General features: G+C 38.4%; 1 protein-coding gene across 2 annotated transcripts in view; it reads left to right on the forward strand.

Annotated features, from left to right (window-relative positions):
* Positions 1–23374, forward strand: part of MED14 (mediator complex subunit 14) — a 37910-nt gene that overhangs the window by 8526 nt on the left and 6010 nt on the right. Inside the window, exons 4-26 of one of the 2 annotated variants that reach the window (XM_075520264.1) lie at positions 458–631; positions 1419–1548; positions 3269–3397; positions 3753–3860; positions 4753–4885; positions 5443–5593; positions 8170–8281; positions 8923–9048; positions 9932–10010; positions 11607–11766; positions 12150–12344; positions 12934–13068; positions 13490–13566; positions 15510–15670; positions 15953–16099; positions 16188–16279; positions 17415–17567; positions 17789–18058; positions 19424–19579; positions 20143–20254; positions 20886–21017; positions 22059–22241; positions 22923–23158. In XM_075520264.1, the coding sequence (XP_075376379.1) occupies positions 458–631; positions 1419–1548; positions 3269–3397; positions 3753–3860; positions 4753–4885; positions 5443–5593; positions 8170–8281; positions 8923–9048; positions 9932–10010; positions 11607–11766; positions 12150–12344; positions 12934–13068; positions 13490–13566; positions 15510–15670; positions 15953–16099; positions 16188–16279; positions 17415–17567; positions 17789–18058; positions 19424–19579; positions 20143–20254; positions 20886–21017; positions 22059–22241; positions 22923–23158 (3351 nt within the window). The remainder of the gene's footprint in view (positions 1–457; positions 632–1418; positions 1549–3268; positions 3398–3752; positions 3861–4752; positions 4886–5442; positions 5594–8169; positions 8282–8922; positions 9049–9931; positions 10011–11606; positions 11767–12149; positions 12345–12933; positions 13069–13489; positions 13567–15509; positions 15671–15952; positions 16100–16187; positions 16280–17414; positions 17568–17788; positions 18059–19423; positions 19580–20142; positions 20255–20885; positions 21018–22058; positions 22242–22922; positions 23159–23374) is intronic. The other variant, XM_075520272.1, reaches the window with a different exon arrangement.

Consider the following 23374-nt stretch of genomic DNA (forward strand, 5'->3'; position numbering starts at 1 on the left):
TCAGGAGTTGCTGAAGTTTCAGGAGTGCTTTGGGGTTAGGTGATAGGACAGGGAAGATGGTGATCTCTGTGTGTTAGTTCTTATTATCACTTTCATCCTGCTCTTGCTTAAATAAGAATAAAGTCCAGAATGTTGCAAAAAAACAAGCCCCGAGTGATTACAAACAAGTACGGTTGCATTCCAGTAGCAATCATCAGATAAAGAGCTGTGAGGCTTTACAGATCCTCCACAGCATCAGAAATGGCATGCTGATTTAAAGTGTCCTTGCATACAAATGTAAGAAATGGCCAGAATATTAATTCTTTCTTTGTTTTATAGATGTGATTAGTTGAATTGGAAGTGACAGATAGAATCATCTCAGTCATATGCACTAGATGAACTGAATATAAAGGGGCATTGGTTGGTACATTTTTTGGACACATACTTTCCCCCCCACCCCTCTCCTTGTCCTCTACAGATGATATCAAGTTTTTTAGATCAGCAAGCCATTCTGTTTGTGGACACTGCTGATCGTCTGGCATCGCTAGCTAGAGATGCTTTGGTTCACGCTCGTCTACCTAGTTTTGCTATCCCGTATGCTATTGATGTTCTGACGACTGGATCATACCCACGTCTGCCTACCTGCATTAGGGTAAATAATGCTACCATATGTCAGGGGCGAGGGGGGGGGGGGAGGCGGGGAGAATCCCTGGTACAGTATCAAATGCATGTTAATGAAACTAATTTTCTATGTGCAAATGGAACTGTAGTTTTAATACAGGCCTAGTGCCAGGTCTCTGTAGTGTCAGTTTCTCATGCAGAGCGCTTCCTATTTGAACAAGTTATGCCTTCTCAGTAAAACATTCTCTCCATTTAAACTAGTTCTGCTCTAGGACAAGTATAGTAGCAACTCTTCTTCCTTGGTTCTTTAAGTATTTGCACATGCTAAGCCACCATCCTACAAAAATGAAGTGTGGAAAGGAGATACTGACATCTGTTGTTCTTAGAGGTTTTGCCTGTGTTTGGAAATGTACTGAAATACTTACAGCTCTCTTTAATGCTGCTGCCTTTTCTTACTGATAAAATGCAGAATAACAGGATTTTGTGAAGTAATATAAACAGTAGTACCTGTGACTTAGATCTATAGCTACAGATAAGGATTGGCTTTCAAATCTTAGTATTTAAAAACAAGTTTAGCCTGAAGCCCTGAATTTATTTAATTGATCCAAGTTGAGCAATTTTACTCAGTGGTCAGTCTCAGGTAAAATGTAGTCAACTAGAAAACAAATCTGAATGTAAGATATAAAACTTTGCTCGTGTGTAATGGCCTGTAGTATTTCTATTTTCAGACTTCTAGGCTGGTTAGTTTTCACCATTCCTACTGTCAATGTATTATACATGTTTGAGATACATAGACTTGTTTGTGTTTATTTTAACAGGATAAAATAATCCCTCCTGACCCAATAACAAAGAGTGAGAAGCAAACCACACTTCATCAGCTAAACCAGATTCTTCGACATCGACTAGTGACTACAGATCTCCCTCCACAGCTGGCAAATCTTACAGTTGGTAAGAACTGGAATTACCTTTTGAAGAATACGTTATTGCAGGCTGATTTAAAATTGTTGCTTTAGTGCTAAAGTAAAGCTAAAAGATGTCTTAAGTGAGATTATTAGGTAGGCTTAATCTGTTAAGACTGGGATCCTGTCTCTGCATGACATCAAAATATGTCTTCTCCCCTTTTGAAAAATGAGGGCACTGATAATATTGCTGAAATATTTACTTACTTTCAAGAAGAAATTCTGTGCAGGTAACAGCAAAAGGTTGTAGACATTGTCTTGCTCTTTCAGCAAACGTGTTATGAAGGAGTCTTAGGCCTAACAATGTAACTGCTTTAACCTTAAGGTGATTTTAAAATGCAATTTAATTAAACTGTTAGGTCTTTCTGTAGAAACTCTTTGAACTTTAGCTTAAACAAGTCACTCTAATGTTGCTTTTTTAATCTGTTTTGATACTCATCTTCATGCATAGAATCTGTTCATATTTATGCATGCCTTTTGTTCTGTGGCTCACTGCAGTGCCAGATCTCTTAATCTGTTTTCAGATCTCTGTTTTCATTTAGCCCAAGTAGCAGTAGACATTGATTACCTTTTTTGCAGGAAGGATGTCTATAAACTGGACTAGGTTATTGCAGAATCGCAGAGGATAGGACTGGAATGGACCTAGTCCATGCTTTTAACTAAGACAAGGTTAGCCATGTGTAAGCCATACCCCACAGACCTGGATCGAAGATGTTTCTGAAAAATCTTAGTTTTCACTGGTCCCTATGTGAACGCTTGCAATATCAGTATTAGAGCCATTTTTGTCTAATGGATGTATAAATGGATATATGTCTGAGCTCTTCAGATTTTTCAGTTAGCTAAACATTTCAATGACTATTAGCTTCTGGTTTGGGGTTTGGTTTAAGAGCATATGTGGGATGCTTTTGAAAATGAAACTTCATGAGTTAAAATGGTTAAAATTTCTATAGAAATATTTCTATATATCTATAATTGTAAAGGTATATGGCATATTTTGTTAAGTGATTGAGAAGAAGGTTGACCCACAGTTTATAGTAAGGACTTGTACTAAATTCTCATTCTCTTTATGACCTTGCTTACATAGTTTTGACTGTCTTTTTTCCCAGTTCTTGAAACTGATAGCAGTGTTCACAAAGGTGTGAGGATATATATGTCAATTAGATAAATAGGGTACGTAGTCTTTGCTTGTGTGCATATATATGAATTACGCAAAATATTATCTTCCTCACATGAAAATGGAGTCACAATATTTTAATGTTAAATAAATGGTTTGCAGTGGGATGTGTTTCCAGGACTAGATTTCAGCCTGGGCTGAGATCATGTTCTGAACCTCTTTTGAATATTGCTTAAAGTATTCATTGTTGATATAGCAAAGAATTGGAAAAATTAAGCTAGGTGTTTTGTTTGTGTAACTTGTCAGGCTGGTTGTCAGTTCAGTGTTACTCTGTATTATAGTAGCACAAGTGTTAACAAGTTATCTTGACTAAAGTACTTCTGTTCAGGACAGTTTGGGACATCTGTCCATACTGCTTATTGACACTGGTTCTGTTGCAGAAGCAACTGTGAAGTCTTCAGAGTTGCATAGAAATGTATGCAACAGAGCAGAAACTATAGGGAAGTAATTAATTGTGAGTGACAGGAGCTACCACACTGATATTTTGAGGCATCTTAGGAGACTGAGTGAAATAAAACATTGTTTTCTTCCTTAGCCAATGGCCGTGTGAAGTTCCGAGTTGAGGGTGAGTTTGAGGCCACCTTGACAGTGATGGGTGATGACCCTGACATCCCCTGGCGCCTTCTCAAACTGGAAATTTTGGTTGAAGACAAGGAAACTGGCGGTAAAAAAAAATCAAACCTTTACACTTTCTTTTTAACATCATGTTCATCTCTGATGTTGTATAGGTCTTGTTTATACAGGGTCTTTTGCATATCACAACTTAAAATAATGAAGCTGTATATATTGTTCTGTTTTCACCTTGCTCTATATGCTTTTGATACCTTAACAATGGTAGACTGCTGACAGTGTGGTAGACTGACTGAAATTTCCAGAGTAAACCAAGGATTTTGTTATTTTGTTAGAAATTCTGATATGGAAATTGCTCAGTACAGTTGTATCTTTTTTTCTTTTTAATTTATTATTTTAAATACCTATTTACCTGATGTCTAACGTGAATTATTTTTAATTCATGAAAGATGGTCGAGCCTTGGTTCACAGCATGCAGATCAACTTCATCCATCAGTTGGTGCAGTCACGGCTGTTTGCTGATGAAAAGCCACTTCAGGACATGTACAGCTGTCTGCGTATCCTTCTGAAAGTTGCTTCTGAATAAGCTGTGTAATGTAGCCTTTCTCTTCCTAGTAGCTGGAGGTCAAGAAAGGTGGATTCCTTATTAAGCTAGGGGGAAATGTCTGGACGCGGAGTAAAAATGATGGCCTTGGAAACAGTTATTCTCATGTCCCAGTATGTAAAATTTGATTTTACACACTTAATCAGCAGAGGTAGAGGTGAGGTACTCAAGACAGCAGGTTGTGTAGTAAGTCAGTGCAGCAGCAGCTGGCTGCATGTGCTGATTTCGGAGATAGAATACAGTGCTGACTTGGAAGGTATGGGAGCTGACAGTTCTTACTACCAAGAACTGCAGTAGGATGATGATGGTGTGTTAACTGTATTGCACCTGTGTGAATAACAAAATGGCATATAGCATGTGCAGGAAGTAGCGCAGTGACTTTCTACGTGCAAAGGGCAAATTGCTTGACAATGTGAAATGGTTTTCAGTGAAACAGTTTCTGCAGAAACAAATAGAATCATGTTATTTAGGGTGACCATGGAAGATGGGATTAGTAGTAACTATAGGGTGAATTGAATTTCTTTGTTAGTAATCATCTTTTCCCTAAAAGATGATGAGAGTTAAAATCTATAAAACAAAGCTATTGTGACACTCTTGTCTAACACTCTGCCCTAGATAAGAGTTTAAAAAAAAACAAAAAAAAAAAAACCCAAAAAAAAAACCCCCTTTGAGAAATATTTGATGCTGTTTATATGTCTTTATCTCTGGATTAGTACATTAGTGTGTTTTCAGACAGCATCTTGTCTGACTTTTGTGACAAATGGATTTATGTAGTCTACAGAAACGGATTTATGTAGTGTACAGACTCTTTGGAGATCTTATATTTTCTTAACTCTGTTCGTTAGACTCCTTCTGCTTAGCACTTCAGTTGGAAGTCTTGCATTCACAAACACTAATGCTGATTCGAGAGCGCTGGGGTGACCTTGTGCAAGTGGAGCGATATCATGCAGGGAAATGTCTCTCGCTCTCTGTTTGGAAGTAAGTTAATTTTAAAAGGGCCGTTAACAAACAATAAATGAAATAAAAGGAGGGTTTTAATTTACTAAGCTTGAGCCAGAATTTTCAGAATTGTACTTTCTTTTTGTTATGAGACTCCTAAATTCTTGTAATTAAGTACCTAAACATGTTGTTTGACTTGCAAAGAAGTGAGGGATGTACATTATTGTACAGGAGAACAATGAATACAGTCATAAATCAGCTCATATTTATGCGAATATCTAACTCAATAAATGAATTAGACAATTCTTTGTCAGTCTTTCACTGTATTTATTGCTTGACTTGCACTAGATAAAATTTTGAAAAGCAATCCAAATGCTCTTCTGATTGTGTTGAATTTGCAGCCATCTAAAACTTCTTTATGTAGTTATAATTTACCGACAGTTCTGCATTAAAACGTAAACTAAAACAAATGCTTTTTTTCAGTTCAGCTGACAACCTTACTTTTATGCAGAACTCTCAGAAACAAGCATTAGCTACTGAAAAGCATATTTTCTGCTGTTCCAATTACATGGTTTAATTATTCTCTTTATTTTAAGTCAACAGGTGCTTGGCAGGAAAACAGGAACCGCGTCTGTTCATAAGGTCACTATTAAGATTGACGAGACTGATGTCTCAAAACCCTTACAAATATCTCATGAGCCACCACTGCCAGCCTGTGATTCCAAACTGATGGAAAGAGCCATGAAGGTAAAGGTTTTCTTTGCAGTAGGCATCTAGTTTTATAAATCAAAAACTTTAAAAATGCTTTGCATTGTCAGTTTGTTTCACTTTGATTCTATTTAAAGAGCTGTTTCTAGAGTTTCTAGTCAGCAGTTACTCTAGGTTGTGGTGTGTTTATGATGGGACCTAAAATTGTTGTTGTAAGTTATTGGCCTTGACTTCATCTTAAAAATTATGCCTCCTTTACAGTGCATTATGTACCACTTATGAGACAGAATGCTGAGGCTGCGGGGAAACAACAGCAAAGTTTCAGTTATGTTTAGTGTTTGGCTTGAAGTGCTTTATAGAGAGCTAGGTCTTCCCTTTCCTGTCTTGGAGATGCTGTGTAAATTTTCTCTGAAAATCAGCTTCCCTATGTCGCTTGAGTTTGCTACCCAGCAGTGCTATTCACTTTAGAAAATCTTACATTATGATTTGGAAATCTTGTGCAAAAGAGCTAATGTGGTTTGCTTGTTACAAGCATTAGGTGAAGCTTGGTTTTACATTATCACTAACCAGATTATGTCATGTGACCTATTTGAATGTGCCTTTGTGTTGTTCAAATTCCCATATGTTAAAGGTGGGATTGTTGAAATGATCCAAAATGAGTAACTGCAGTCAACTTCCTACTTGGATAAGGCTTCACTGGTGATAATTCTAAATCTTGGTTAATGATACCTAAGAGAAACTGAATTCTAGGTTTTATAAAAAGTCTTCTGTAAGTTCCTCAGCAAGTCTGGCTGTGATATATCAGGATGTGTGTTTGTCATTATTTCTTACAGTGTTTGGATTTTTAAAGAGAGTTAATAAACTGGAGTGAATGGTGTAGTTTTCAAACTTTCAGTACAGTTTTTCCACAGGGAGAAACTCTCCAGTTCAGATTCTTCATCTGTCTTACAGAACCTTCTACTGATGATAGCCTTCACCTACTGTACATACGTTGTGTTTGATCCTCTTGGCCCATCTTGTTTACCAAGTCTGACAGACAAGTCTCTATATGGTGAATGTCAAGAACTTTGTATGTTTGGGCAGCAGAGGAATGTGGGAAACTTAGTGGAGCACATAGTCTTCTACTCTATTTCTAGAGTAGAAATTCTACTATTAGTATAGTAAATATATGCTAAATTTACTCATTTCGTAGCCTAAATTAGCATATTTAGGCTACGAAATACACAGTTAATTTGGTGAAGATACTGTATTTGTGCCTAAATCCAGGAAAATATGCTTTATCTAGAACATCTGCTGAAGTTCCACTGGAGCTGACGCAATCTAAGCTCCCTGAATCAGGTCTACAGACTGTAGATTAAGATATGAGGCCACTGTAAATTTGAGATTTATCAAAGTTAATGCTGACTCCCTTTATAACTACTTGCTCTGAGCTTAAAAAATTTATCAGCTATGGTATATACACTGCTGTTCTAGTGTTTGAATAATGATCTCAGCTGTAATGACGTAGATAGCACACTGTGTTTCTGTTTATTTAAGATACTATATAAAACAGTGGCATGAACAAATATGTTTGTCTGAGCAGGTTATTGTACATTAGCCTGCTGAAAATTGGATGTAGCTATAGAACCTGTAGTCACTTGTTTGTGAGGCAGATTTAACTCATGGCAGCTGCTGAGTTGAAATGCTGTTGTGGATGGATAAACGCTTGATTTTTAAGGCCTTGTCTTGGAAAGCTAGTCTTTAGGGGAAGTGCATTCTGGTATATACGAAGGCATATACTGAAATTCTGTATAATTCTGTTCTGGTATAAACCTCTTCTGCATTTATCTCTTAGGCTAGAATAAAATTTGAGTTTAATTCACCTTGAACAGTTTTCAAAGCAATGTGAGGTTAACTAGAAAAAGGTTTTGCAGTAATCTGTAGCTTTGCTTATGCAAAATATGTAAATAATATGACTGTAATGTGAATGGATATAAAGGCAAATGCTTTAATTTAGGTTGCACAAGTAAGCTGCAGTTAACATGAGTGGTGACATAAGCTTCGGCACTGGCAGCGCAGCAAGCCTCTAGATACTCCTGGGTTCAGTAGGATTGCTCATATTCACTGTCTGCCACTGCATCTTCACTGACTATATCGTTATCTCATTAACAGGACTAAAACTAGTGTGTTGTATTTCATGCTATGGTTACATATGTGTTTGCGTAGAGGCAACCATATTCTAATAGAGTGTTGGTTCTGGGGGTTTTGTGGCTTGTTTTTGGTTTGGTTTTTTTTCCTTAGTGTAAGCTAGTTATAAAGGGTGCCTGCTAAGCTGGAAAATACTCTGGCCTTGGTCCAGAACAAGTAGGTGTGCACACGAAGTGGTAACAGCATAGTTTGAAAAACGTCTTTTCTTTTACATTTTCTTCTAGTCTTCTCTCAAAAAACCTCCTGCTGCCTGCTGCACATTTTGTAGTGATCCAAATACTCAATAGTTCATTTGGTTCACCACAGTTCTGAGCAAATTCTTTCTTAAGCAATTGTTTTATTAAGTTATGTAGCTTCGTTCCAGTGTGCTAATGCGTAAAGTCTACACATCCAATTTGAACTTGCTCAAGTACGTTCCTTTTTTACAGATTGACCACCTATCAATAGAAAAACTCCTAATAGACAGTGTCCATGCAAGATCTCATCAAAAACTCCAGGAGCTGAAAGCCATTCTTAAGAGCTACAACAGTAATGACAATTGTATGTGTTTTCTACTGAAGTTTGTTTCAAGTTAATTTCCATTTGTGCCTAGGAATGGTTTCCTTTTTTTCTTGGTGTTTCTTGTTTTCATTAATTTAAATTTAAAAATATGAAAAAATAAAGGGACGTGTTCAGAATTAACAAGGCTTAGCTTTAAATTGTTCTGCATTGATAACTGTAAAATACTCATACCTCTAAATGTAGTATAATAGATGAAGCTGGTAGAACATTATAGTCTGGGTTGAAGGGTTAAAAGTTGTCTACTGTAAAACTTGTATGTGTTCAGAATTGAAAGCAAATCCTTCACTGTCTTGAGCTAGTTTTGGATGAGACTTTGCTTAAACTGTTGTTGAAACTGTTGGGATTCAAATTGAGGTTATAATCATGAAGCAGTGAGTTAAAAGATATTCAAGGATTAATAATCTTCAGATTTGGTCTGTCTTTTCTCATTGGTTTGTTACTAGCCCTATTTTCACAGATAAATTCTTATATTCAATTCTCTCTTTATGTTAACAGTATAATAATGTGCAAGTGCAGACTGCTTCTATAAAATCAAACAGGTTTTGTGATTATAATGGGCTAAGTTTTAATATGATGAGCTTGAATTTTGTGTCAAGTTATTAACATCAACTTTTGTTTAGCATTCATTGAGACGGCTCTTCCAACTCTTGTAATTCCAATTTTGGAACCGTGTGGTCGATCAGAGTGCCTACATGTATTTGTTGATCTCCACTCTGGAATGTTTCAACTGATGCTGTATGGTGTGGGTAAGTAGGTTCAAAACCAGGTTGTATTTAATATCTTGCAAGAATCCTGCATTATGAGGTAATTTTGTGGGAACAATTCTGTCAGATCTGCAAAGTTCTGTAAGTAAATAAGGGTAATGCAAATGAACACTGCACTTGGGTCATCATCTAGGTATTTCAGTTTGAGGAACAGAGAAGTGGATCTTTGTGCTTAAGAGTCACAGTTCAGTTAGGTATATTTTAAGAGGACAACAGACTAAATATTGTTAGACATCATTGCAGTACATGTTCTTTATGACTCATGATTCTTGGGTTGTGCTGTCAATGGATGCAGTCATTTCATATGAACCTGATTGAGAATTGTATTATGTGACCTTTACACATCTTGAGTTACTGTTCAAGTCTTCACTTCAGGTTTCAGATTACTTAAGAAAAGAGGAGAGTTCTTTTAGTTTATTTGCCTAATAACATACTGGTGTGGTTTTACAAGCATTATGGATCATTTGTTGTGTATGTTAATCTCTGTCTTCACAATGAGCCACGTGGAGAAGACAAGGGCAACAATTACAAGTTGCACCAGGAGAGGTTTCATCTCAATATAAGAAAGAGACTTTTTACAGTGAAAACAATCAGTCACTGGAACAGCCCCCCCAGGGACGGGGTGGAGTCCCCATCACTGGAGGTTTTCAAGATGCAATTGGATAGGGTGTTAGATATTCTCATCTAGGCTCCCTTTCCCACGAAAGGTTGGACCAGATGATCTTTTGATGTCCCTTCCAACCTGGGCTATTCTATGATTCTGTGATGAATTGTTTGTTAAATTAGATGAGACACTTTCATTAAAAGGTCAAAATTTTGTTTGAAAAGCAGATGTTAAGACTATTCACTCACTACATTCTTGTAGATCAACTGACACTTGAGGACATAGAGAAGTCTGTTAATGATGATATGAAGCGTATCATTCCTTGGCTCCAGCAGCTCAAGTAAGAGACTTGAATGCTTCACCTAGTTTGCATAGAATAAATCACCATATTTGTATTTTGGATGATCACACGTGCATGGCTTTGTGTTTTACCGCAGTAGGGAATGTACTTTCTCCCTGTTCTAAGCAACTTTGAGTATTTGCTATCTCCTCTAAATGGGTGGAGGAAATTCTGCTTTTGCTTGGAGTTGATTCTGTAGTCCTCCTTTAGTCTGCCTCCTTACGTGTAGCCTCATGCATTGCTATGCACACACTCTGCATGAAGTCTTTTAATTTTAAGTCAACAGCAGACCACTTGCTTCCTGAGGATCTCATTTTGTGTTCATGTTCATTTTCTATGTCCTTTATTCCACTCTGTTTCTACAGCTGAACTCCACTTTTTTCTCATCAAGAACGATCTCCCTTCTCACAATAGAGGGAAAACCAGGAAGTGGCCTAGGATGACTTAAATAATATCTATTTATCTTCTAACACATCAGCCCTTGCTGGTTTAAACCTCTAATGTTCCTTCCATAAAGCCCTGAGATTTAGGCACAAGATAAATTTGGCTCCCATAAGAGGTTGTAGCAAATAATACAAATACAGTTTGCATCTGCATGAAAACCAAGTTCCACCTGCTCTGTCATTTTGGAAATTCCCAGTACTCTGAGCTAATTGCAGGGTGAAACCTCTATTTGAGGAATGTTGCTTCTAAAAGAAGCATGATGACGCATGAAGCGCTGGCACCCTGGAGAAACTAATCAACCTCCCTTTGTTATAAATAATGTGCTCAAGATAATGGCTTGGGTAGTGCTGCAGTTTTTGAGGAAGCTAGGCAGTCCCACGAAATGTCTTTTAGGACAGCTATATCTAACATGTATCTACGAGAATAAATGTGGTGTGTCGTGATGGAGAGATGCTGAGCACCCACACTTTCCGCTGCTGTTTTCAGTGGAAGTTTGAAAAACCAAGCTGTGCATTTCTGAGCCCCTTTCAAGTCTAGCTAGGCTTTCTGGCCTTGCCACTATAGCCAAAATCCATTGGAGTGTAGAACAAGTTTCATTCCATACATTAGAATAAAGTTGGTGTCTTGCATGTGGTTCTTCATGTCCAAACTTATTCAGGTGAATGAGTTGGTTTATAACATAACCCAGAGTGACGTTAATCCAACTTTGGTGACTTTTTTTACAGTATTGCTTACCAGCATATGGGAGCAAAGATTTTCTTTTCTATACCAAAAAATAATTGAAGCTTCCAATTTGTAAAATAACTGTATCTGCACGTTTTTTAATTTGTCCCTTCTTTTTTATATTGCAATTTTATATTATGGTGTAAAAAATTTATTTATGTATTCCTTCAGCAAATAATTTCAGGGCTTTTCTTCATAAGTTAATGGCTGTCTGTTACTCAAGCTGAAGACAATATGTAAAGATAGTAATAAGAAAATACAAACTCATGAAATTTTCTGTGTGATTTTCTGTGTATAACTTGTGTAGCAATGATAGATGTTGACTTAGAATATGACTGACTCTTAATTTGACACTGATGCTCTAAAGAGCAGTATACTAGAGTAACTCAAAACAGTCTCAGGGTACTAATACCTTTATTTCAATGCAAGGTTCTGGCTTGGACAGCAACGTTGCAAACAGTCTATAAAACATCTGCCTACAGTGAGCAGTGAAACTCTTCAACTAGCTAATTATGCTAGCCATCCAGTGGGAAACCTTTCCAAACACAAATTGTTTATCAAACTCACTCGCCTTCCACAGTACTACATTGTAAGTAACTGAAAAATGCTTCTACCTTTTGCTCCCAGGCATGGATATACCAGGCAGTTTGTACTGTTAACTCTTAACATTAGGAACCAAGTGACTGATGTAATCCTCGACTCTCCCCTCTCCCTCCCTTCTCTCATTCCGTGGGTTTGTTAAGCATAGAGAGGAGGGGACCTAAAGAGTCATTACTCAGCAACCTTCCCATTCTCTTTATGTTTCCTGAAAGTTTAGTCTTCCTTCTCTTCTTGGATCCCTTTCCTAGCCACAATATTAGTATCTTGAAAAAGACTAATGTCTTTTCTTTGAGGGGAGGGGAGGATAGGAACTGATGTAGACATATTCTTAGCTTGAGAGTTTTCTCAATTTGTTGTTTTGTTTAAATATAGGTTGTAGAGATGTTTGATGTTCCTGGCAACCCCACAGAACTAGAGTATAAGTACCATTTTCTCTCTGTGAGCAATGCTGAAGGAGATGACAGCCCTGCTACTGCACTTTTACTTCAGCAGTTCAAACCAAACATTGAAGAGTTGGTACTAGACACAAAAAGTGGGAAACAAATGAAAAGTGGTGTCAAGCGCAAGGTATGTGTTTCAAAAGCCATTGGGCTAGTTATAGAGCATGAAAGCTAAATGCATGTTCTGAGCATCAATACCAGCTTTAGTAGTGTTGTTTCAAAAGTTTGTATGGCTGACATCTTGTATTGCGAATTGGTTCTCTGGACTGCTTCCCTAGGGAGATGTTGGGAAACTATTTTGTAACAGTTGTCTTTTAATTCATGCCACGCCTTCTCGGCTGTTCTGAAGAGCCAAGGCAGAGCACTGTGCTGAGGCTGCTAGAGTAGCTTGTATACACAGAGCACTGGTAACTGCGTGATACGCTTTGTGCTGTGTAGGTGTAGTCTTTGAAAGACTTGCGGGGGCTGATGAGAGTTACTTCTTGGAGTCAGGCTGACATGGCTTACTGATACATAAATACTGTTTCAAGGAAGGAGGTGATTATAAAATTACTTTAGCTTAATTGCTTCAGTCCTGAAGTGGACCAGATCCTTTCAGGAGTTGGTGCTCAGAGTGTGATTCATTTAAAACTTGGATAAATTAGATTATTCTCTGACATCTTTTCAAAATGTTTACCCCAAATGTGCAAGTATATTTGTCTTTATTTTAATTCTAGTTATCTGGTGATCCATGTTCCATAGAACCTAAGAAACCAAAACGGTCGGGAGAAATGTGTGCCTTCAATAAAGTGCTAGCTCATATTGTAGCCATGTGTGATACAAATATGCCATTTATAGGGCTTCGTATGGAGGTACGTATTAAGAAATATTTTGTTTCCTCCTTCCCCTCTACTACTGATTCTCTTGTCTAGATGTGACTGTTGGGCAAACTTGTCATGTGTTCACTTTGGAGTTCCCCCGCCAGCTGAGCCTGGGTGACTGATGTTCTATGCTGGGTTGCTCTAGTCTTGTTGTAGCTGGTTCTCTAATACCAAGCACTGCAAAAAGCTTGAAAAGTTGAGGGAAAAGGGAAAATGAGATGATGAAAGACACGCTTGTGGGAGGGGGTGGGAGACAACTTCATACCTGATTTGCACAGACAGTTTTTTGGCTTTCTAGTGCTTGAGAATGTGAAACATCTGTCACCCTTAGGGAAAAAAAAATCCTTGAAAAAGTTACAGTTATTTTGCTTGACTTTTTGCTTGGGATAACATTTTTCTCATTAATTCCTAGTTATCTAATATGGACATTCCTCACCAAGGAGTGCAAGTAGAAGGAGATGGCTTCAGCCATGCAATACGTTTATTAAAGTAAGAGGATATGCTCCTGTGTTTCAGTTTATTACTGTACATATGCTTGAGAGAAAAAAAGGATTGTTTGGAGAGTAACACTAAAAATATCGGGGCGGGGGGATTTTTGGTTTTGGGTGGTTTTGGTTGTGGGGTTTTTTTGTTTTGTTTTTTAATTATTCTGTCTCTCGCACTCTCATGTGAAGCAGTGCTGGAGAAAGAGGAAAATAAAAGTAAGCGCAGAGCCAACTATAATTTCTTTCCTTCATTAGCCTAAACTGGGGAGTTCTGAAAACAGTCTGACAGTCTCAATCTTAAAATCCAGGCAGTGCTAAGGAAGATATGGTGATGATGATTCATGAACATGTAATTGCAATTTTAGATCAGATCAGAGGCCTTACATACTCCATATGTTATTTGACAATTACCAGTATGTGATACTGCAGAGGAAAATGTAAGGAATCCCAGAAAAGACAATTGCATGGTAAAAAACTTGTAGAGGAAACATCTGAGAATCGTACGGTAATTTAAGAGTGGAAGGGACCTGTGGAGGTCATGTGGTCCAACCTCCTACTCAAAGCAGGGCTGATCAGCTGCATTTTCCAATCTCCAAGGGTTTTTGTGCCCTCTCTGGGCACAGCAATCTCAAATGCTGACTAGAGGGGAGTAGTTACTTGATTGCCTGGCTAATACAGCCCAGTATGCAGCGGTCTGTCATTGCTTCAAGGGCACGCTGCTGACTCCTATTCAGTCTGTCTCCCAGGCCCCCAAGTTCTTTTTCTGCAGAGCTGTTATCCAGCCAGTCAGTCCCCATCCTGTGCTGTTGCTTGAGGTTATTTAGGCCCAAGTGCAGGACTTTGCATTTGTTTTCGTTGAACTTCATGAGGTTCCTGTTAACTCATTCCTCCAGCCGGCTGAGTTCTCTCTGAATGGCAGCCCTGTCCTCCAGCATGTTAAGTGCTCCCTTCAGTTTGGTGTCATCTGCAAACTTGCTATTCCTTTGCATCACATAGGTTATTGAAACTGTTAAATAGTATTGGCCTCTGTGTTAACCCTGAGGAATGCTAGCCACAACCAGCCGCTAATTGGACCTGCACCTGTTGACCACAGTGCTTTCTACCTGGTAGTCCATCCAGTTTTTCACACTTCTTGGAGCCTACGTCAAGCCTCACCAGTTAAACTTTGGATTGTGTTATGAAGTAAAACAGATTATATCAGTTTAGAACATTAAAACAAAAATCCCAAAGACACCTTCTAGAGTAAAACCATATTAACTTCTTTTATGCTGCAGAAAGGTACAGTGATAGAAAGGCATCAGTCTCTAAATGCATCAGGACCTACCTTTTTAACTTTGCATGTGAGCAGAGAAGTACTTAGAACTTGTGAGCTGAAGTTAAGGGTGGTATATGAAATTTCTGGATAGGCTCTCAAGGGATTTGAAGAAGTTCGGCATGTTTTTACTTACGCTTTATTTAGTCTGTCCCCTGAGCTCAATTCTCACATTGGGATATGAATAAATTAGTGGGTACTAAGATAACTGCCAGGTTGTTCATTGCACTTAGAGTGAGCTTGTTCTAGAAGGCGAACTGATTTATGAATTCAGGTTGCCACAGAACTTACTTATTTTCATCCTTTTTGGCTTGTTTCTCTGTATAAAAACTTTGTATCAGTGTGCTCTTACTCACCAGGACATCAGGGCAATTCAACGGATTCCTTAACAGTTTGTAATTTGCAGGTGTTGAATCCATATAAAAGTTGGTCTTAACTCAGAGTGCTTTTGTAACACACTACAGTCCTTGAAAAGGAATAGGATATCTCACTGTGCAGTCCAGCTATCTTTGCTGTTGCTTTGTTCATTCTTTCATGTCCAGACTTGGAAGTCCTTCAGGAAATGTTAGAAGATAGTATTTTTAGTTTTGGAACTGTGCTGTGTGTAATTGAGATCCTTTTTTCTTCATGAATAGAATTCCTCCCTGTAAAGGTGTAAACGAAGAAACACAGAAGGCTCTGGACCGCTCTCTTCTTGATTGCACTTTCCGATTACAAGGTAGAAATAATCGCACATGGGTGGCTGAGCTGGTATTTGCAAACTGTCCACTTAATAGCACTTCATCCAGGGAGCAAGGTAAGTTTTATTTAGGAAGACTGGTAAATTGTGATTGTTTGTGTTTTACATTGTCTGTTCCGGTAGTTCTAATGTTTTGGTGTTACTGGACAACTGTCTGCTCTTAAGATTTCTAATAAACCAACCACAGTGCACTTGAATCAAATTTTTGACTGCTGAGTTGATGTACTTTTATTATTTAAATATGCTTCCTGGTCACTTGCCACAGTTCACTCACAGTCAGTAAACCACAGTTTAGGAACTACTAGTTTAATCAGTATTTACCATCTCCTAACACTGCAGGACCAACCCGTCATGTTTACCTGACATATGAAAACCAGTTATCTGAACCGGTTGGAGGTCGCAAAGTTGTTGAGATGTTCCTTAATGACTGGAACAGTATTGCTCGGCTGTATGAATGTGTCCTGGAGTTTGCACGATCCTTACCAGGTACAGAAATCATCTCCTTTTCATTAAAACATGTTTACAGATGACTATGGTTTTCTCACTCTAACTCTTTTCCCTCCTCTCTTCAAAGACATACCCAACCACTTAAACGTTTTTTCAGAAGTTCGTATCTACAATTACCGAAAACTTATCCTTTGTTATGGAACTACCAAGGGGAGCTCAGTAAGTAACTCCTAAGTGCACTTAAAATGTATGTTTGAAAACAGAATGGGTAGGCCTAGAGTTCTCCGAATTGTGCTACAAAATACTTCCTTGTATTGCATTATTGTGGAATTAATATTGATGTAGAAAAGACAGAAATAGAGGGTTAGTAATTTGCTAGGTTACTAGATGCTCAGAATTTTTGAGAATTTGTGTAAGGTGCTTCAAATTGTGGGAAGGACAGTTGTGTGCTCCTGATTGATGAAAGCTGGTGTGGCAGCCTTTTTCTGACAAACTTACAGTAAGTGTTGCCACTAGTCACTGTTGTATACTGGGATATATGGACATATGTAAGCTGTGTACTTAATGCTGCCTTTAGAAGAAAGGACTCCAATGAAGTTTTAAATGTAGTACTGTGCTTTCCAATGAGGCAGTCCTTAATTATTTTGTAGCAGTGCTGTTCACTTGTTCAGAACTCCGGCTTACTCTTTAGTATTTGAATTTACAGCTTATTAATTACTTTGATAACTGTGTACTTGCTCACAGCTTTGCATTAAATGCAAGGTAGCGGAGGAAGTAAGTGCACATTTATTACAGACTAAGAATGTATTTTTGTGTGCAACCAGTGCAAAGTAGCTGATGCACTTGAAATTTGCTTCCTGGAAGGTTTTTGTGTTCATGTTCTAAGCTGAATTTTTAAGAGTATTTCTATATGCATTTTATTGGGACAGTTAATAAGTAGCAAGAGTAGCAGTGTGGATTTTGCATGTCACTTCCTTACATATTAGCATGTCCAGTTCTCGGTTTTGTGTGATGTGACTGAGAAAACCAATCCACCAGCAACTCATTAATCAGTTCTCTGCAGCATGAATCTCAAGTTTAATTTTCTCGATCTCACCTTTGGCAGAAAAGGCTTTTGTTCTTTCTGATTGACTTGCTAAAGTAATTCCCCAGTTTTGTGGTTGCCAACAATCCACCTAGCTAAATGGATATTAAAGCTAACAGCACTTTTTTTTCAGAGCCTCAACAGCTTTTGAGGAAGGTGAGTAAGGAATCTGTTGAGGTGTTTGATAAAAATGACAGCAGACCAGTTTTCTTGTTATAGCCTCGTAGTCATTCTAGTTTCCAACACTATTTTATGTTCTTGACATTGCAGATCAGCATTCAGTGGAACTCCATACTCCAGAAGTTCCACATTTCACTGGGAACTGTTGGCCCAAACTCAGGTTGCAGTAATTGTCACAACACAATTCTGCACCAGCTCCAGGAGATGTTTAATAAAACACCAAATGTGGTGCAGTTGTTACAGGTAATGTTTTAAAAACTTCTCTCAAGAAAAGTGCAAGATAATTAAGAGCTGAATTCTGATTAAACTGTTCTCTTCAAAATTACATGTGTGTGTTATGATTGTTTATGGATCTCATTGGCAGAAGGTGGCTTGGGGAAGATTGTATCCCTCCTATGCCCCATTTTCCCTGAGCTTTACTTAAAGGTAAGCTACCTGATCTCTCAATATCTGTTCTCTTTCAGGTTTTGTTTGACACTCAGGCTCCATTAAATGCCATCAACAAACTTCCAACTGTGCCCATGCTGGGTCTGACTCAACGCACCAACACTGCCTATCAGTGTTTCTCAATTCTGCCACAGTCACCCACGCATATCAGGCTGGCTTTTAGGAATATGTACTGCATTGACATCTACTGCCGGAGTCGTGGTGTTGTAGCGATACGCGATGGGGCGTACAGTCTCTTTGACAACAGCAAAATAGTTGAAGGTTTTTACCCTGCGCCTGGATTAAAGGTGACTGTTTCTGTGTTTTGTGGCATGTTGTAAATAAGTGAGCTTCTAACTTGAAATATGGATCTGACGTGAAGAGTTTTGTGAAACTTTTTTGTGAAGAGCTGCAGTCGTTCCAAAATTCTGAGCACAGAAGGAATTTTCTGATTTATAAGTAGATTTGTTAATTAGTTTGAATTAAAGCATTTCCTTTAAGAAAACTAGCATCAAGTGTCAGAGGTTTTTTAAAAAAAAAAACTTTAAAAAGGTTTAAACCTTAAAAAAAAAAAGAAAACTATTACACTTTATGTAATAAAGTAACTAATAAGGCTACTTCAGGCACCCTTTTGTTAAAATTTGCTGAAGCTTTGTGACCAGGCTAGATGTATTCTCCAGGATTAACAACAACTGCTCCTAACAGACTATGTTGTGTGGCAGGACAGTGCTCATATGTTGCAGATGAGGAAATGCTCCATGTCAGATGATTCTAGACAGAAACTTCTCTTTTAAAACGGTTTCCATCGGTGTACGGCAGGAGCCTGTGGCTTTGCTTCCGAATACAGTGCTCATTTTTTCTTCCTGAAAAATGAATCTGTGCGCACTCTGACAGAATACCTTAGCTGAGGGCAGCTTGTACCAGTCCTAGTTACACTGAAATATTGGAAAGTGATACCCACTGCGAAACAGGATAGTTTGCTAATTTTTTCTTCTGACAGTTGCAACTGAACATTGATTCTGTGGTACTGCATTTAGCTGATCCTAAACATCTACCTCTTTCACAAAGTCTAAGTGGAAGGCTAATGGGAAGAGGAAGGGAATTGTAGATACCAGTGGAAGAGTATAAGAGAATGAAATTGGGAAGGAAGACAAGGAAGTGTAATTCAAGAGGGGTGGCAAATTCTTCTGGGTACAAGAGAATGCTATGGAGGTGACCTAGGTGTTCTTACCCAAACAGGGCAGTTGTAGGTGTGGTACAACACCCGGGTAGGTTCTGGATACTGATGAGTTATTCTGGAACAGCTATCTCCAGGTGTAGGCTTTTCCTTATTTTTGAGGAAAAAAGAAAAATGTTGGTATTTCGATTAACTAGAGATATTTCATGTTAATGAGCAAGGTTTCTTGTTTGGTGCTGATGCAAGACCCCTTTTTTAAAGAAAAAGGAAATTAAGCTTAAATATCCACTGAGAAGCTCTGTTTATGAATTGATATATTTTGCAAACTATTCATACTGTACATAATGAATGCCCGCTAGTAGTTAGTTCTAGAGACCTGCTTGTTTCTTATGTGCTGTAGCCGATAAAGATAGTATTAGAGCTCAGTGAATACTGTGCTCATTTATGTAATAAACTTTAGATGGGGAAACTGCTAACAAAACTGATTTTTCCACAGACATTCCTGAACATGTTTGTTGACAGCAATCAAGATGCACGAAGGCGATCTGTAAATGAAGACGATAACCCACCTTCTCCTATTGGAGGAGACATGATGGATTCTTTGATATCACAGCTTCAACCCCAGCAGCCACCACAGCAACCACAACAACAGGTACCCTCCAGGCAAAATAAGAACTGCTTATTGTCTTCCACAACTGTAGGTTTTTAAGAACTTGCATTCTAAAAGGATTAGCAGTAAAAAATGGAAAGGGAGACTAAAAAACTGCTCTGCTGTGGAATTCCTCTTGGGGCAAAATGTATTAATTTATTTTGCCATTTCTCATTCCAGTGTAAACAGCCCATAGCATATGAACAGCAGCTTTGGAAGGTCACATGAGACTTGCTGCCTTAGAAGCAAAGGACTGAGGGAGGGAAAGCGACTGTTTAAGATAAAAGATGGGAGGGGGAGTTAGGAGGCTTCTCTTTATAAGGTGGCAGTTAAAAAGGAATGAGGTGCAGAGGTATTATGTCTTGAGGAAAAACTGCAAAAAGTCCCTGAAAAAGATAGTAAGCACTGAACAAGGTGATACAAAGAATGAAATAACTATGTTGATGGACCTATCAGATTTCATAGGTGAGGACCAAACTCTCATTAGTATTCTCCTGCACATACTTAACTTTAGTCTTAGTACAAAATGATCAAAGATTTTCATTGTCCTGTGTTGACAATTTCAGCCATTTGCAAAACAGGCAGGAGCATCGGGACCATATCCTCTTACTTCACCACCCACCTCCTATCACAACACAGTGACGCCATCTCCGTCTATGATGCACACGCAGTCACCAGGTAAGATGGCTGAGAGTTTGTGTGCTAATCATGTACTGGAAATGCTCTTTGTGTGTGTGCGTGTTTTTTCTATTATTTGAGCTGTGTTTAGCTCCAAATTAGCCAAGAGAATGCACCTTATATTGTGGAAAAATAGCAAAGCAGTCCTGCCATGCATGTTTTGGAAAGTACATTTTGAAGCTAAAAAAACATTCAGCGGAACTGTCATCTTTAGCTATGTAATATTTGGGAGTGTTTCATTCTTACAGCTTACGACTTGCTCAGATCAAAACCTGTTAATTTTAAATACCTGCTTTTTCAGAAAAGCTTTTCATCACCAAAGCTCTGCTTTCTGCTCCCAGCTGTTACAGTGCAACAGCTGAAAATATTTAAATTTGGGGAAGGGCTGGGCAGGGGGGAAATGCCATTCTTCAAGCCAAGTATCTTGGAAAGTTTCCTTTGTGTGGTGAATCAATCTGGAAAATATAACACTCATGCATGTACAAAATACAGCCTTTGAGTGCAAAAACAAATCCTCATGAATCTTGTTTGCTGTCTCCCTAAAAAGGGGATAGCTGTAGCAGTTGATAGAAAAAATTGTAACAGAAAAATGGGAAACGTGTATGTTGAGTGATGTGATGTCTTTGATTAGGAAATTTGCATGCTGCAAGCTCACCTAGCGGAGCTTTAAGAGCACCATCACCAGCATCCTTTGGTCCAACTCCTTCACCTTCCTCTCTTGGAATCACAATGGGACAAACAGCTAACTTTGCCAGCCCACATGGTGAGTTCTTTACTGGCAGGTGTATGTATAGTGACAGGGAGAGCACATTTGCTTCTTGAAATTAAGTCTTCTGGAGCAGACTTAAAGTTAATTCAGAAAAATTTGTGTTTTGTAATTGGCTTAAGTAGCTGCTTTCATACATATGGTGTAACTTCTAACAGTAGTCAACAGTAGCTGCATGGCACGTTGAGGTGTTCCTAATACTTTAAAAACTGACTATCAGTCACTCTTTCCTGCTTACTAATGTGGGGAAATTCCGTGTGGTCAATGGCTGCAGCTTTTAATGAGCATTGTCTCTTGTTAGATTAGTTAATGTGTTTTCACTGCTTATGTTTCCTGGAAAAATAACTGCAACAGGTTAGAAATTCAAATACTTGCAATTTGAAAATGTTGTCAGAGTCTTGCTGGTTTGACATACATATATGCGAGCAACGTGCTGTTTGGTTGTTTCCTTTATTAAGTTTTTTCGGAAAGCTGCCAAAACAATTGTTTGTTGTAATCACAGTGCATTGGAAACCATTCTATAGATCACAATAAATGAACAGTTCAGATCGTAATTTTAGCACGCCAATTTAACTGTCAAGATGAACAAAGTGAGATAGACCTACAACAGACTATTTAAGAAGCTTGTTCTGACCAGTCTTTATAGCAGCGTACAAAACCAAAGATACTTTTGCAGAGATAACTGCAAGATGCTGAATAGATAAGGAACAGTCTAGCTGACACTTTTATTTGCTAAGGAGCAGCAGAAGTCCAAGGCAAGAGCTCTTTTTAGTTTACATCCCGTTACATGTTGAACATGCTGATTTGCCTTAAAGTTGAATTTTATTTTACTTTTTAAAAAATACAACCAGAAAACCCTTGAATCTATATCTTGATTCCTCCCCCCATTATGTTTTTTTATATGGTTGTAAAATAGAGTCTAAAAGCTTGCAGACACTTTCATGCTTTACAGATTTTGGTAAGCCCTTTTTTAGATTTCTAGATTAGAAAGCCTTGTACTTTTTAAAAAAAATAATAATGGTCTTGTAACATCTGTAGGTACCATAGACCCAAGCTCACCATACACCATGATGTCACCCAGTCAGCGTGCAGGGAACTGGCCAGGATCTCCCCAGGTCTCTGGTCCATCACCAGCAGCACGAATGCCTGGAATGTCACCAGCCAACCCTTCCCTTCATTCACCTGTCCCAGATGCCTCTCATTCCCCACGAGCTGGAACAAGTAGGTTTCTTTATCAGTGTTATGACTGTGAAACACTCATGTTTAACATTTCTAGTTCTGTTCTTTTTGGTAGCTCTTTGTGTGTCAGCCTAACAGTCCTTACTGCCCTTGTGCAGTAAAATATCTAAGGAAATGAAGCCTTTATTCTGTCCTCGTTCAAGTCTTCTGTAACGAATTGGAAAGTGAGTTAAATCATACAGCATAAACTTCAGCAGGATTGATACCTCTTGTTTCACTGCAGAAATTAGTCTTAAACTATTGAGCTTCGTGACTGAGAGAAAATTCTTTGAAATGAAAGCAATGATAGGCATATTTGCCTACCCAAATACTAACTTTTCACATCATAGAGTTGTAATGCTGCTCTTGCACAACTGATTTAGCCATCTTTACATCTCATTGAGTTTGTTGTACAAACCTGCTATCTGCTGGCATGCTGCAGGAAAAGGGAATAAGATTTTAATGTTACTGAGACTCTTTGCATGTGTGGAGCATTGAAACTCTAATTCTTTGACTTCGTCTATCTGTTGCCTATCACTAGGCAGCCAAGTTCTTAAATAAGAAGGATTAAGCTTTGGCCCAGAGAACTCATTGCTTGTATAGTGACAACAAATAAAGTAAACACGTATCTTATGTTTTAGCTTAAATCCTTCCTTACTGCAAGTACTTTTTCCGTATCAATAGGTTCCCAAGCAATGCCGACGAGCATGCCTCCACCTCGTAAACTACCTCAGCGTTCTTGGGCTGCATCCATACCTACGATCCTCACCCACAGTGCCTTGAATATTCTGCTATTGCCCTCTCCTACCCCTGGGCTTGTGCCGGGACTAGCTGGCAGCTATCTTTGCTCCCCTCTTGAGCGATTCCTTGGATCAGTTATTATGAGGAGGCATCTTCAGAGGATCATACAACAGGAAACGGTATGGTTTAGGTTGTTTTAACATTGACCTGCGAGTATGACTTCACAACTGTTCTTTTGCATGCTTCTGTACTCCATGTCTTTCAAATCAGGCACAAACTGAAATGCTTCAAATATAATAAGTCTTTGCTGTTGGACTTCTGCTATACTTCTGAATCTTGCTGTCTAAAGTGTCAAAATTTAGAAGAAGCATTTAGTTCTGCTTCTTTTCCGCACA

The sequence above is a fragment of the Mycteria americana genome, chromosome 1 (assembly GCF_035582795.1).
Source record: "Mycteria americana isolate JAX WOST 10 ecotype Jacksonville Zoo and Gardens chromosome 1, USCA_MyAme_1.0, whole genome shotgun sequence".
Taxonomy (NCBI): Eukaryota; Metazoa; Chordata; class Aves; order Ciconiiformes; family Ciconiidae; genus Mycteria; species Mycteria americana.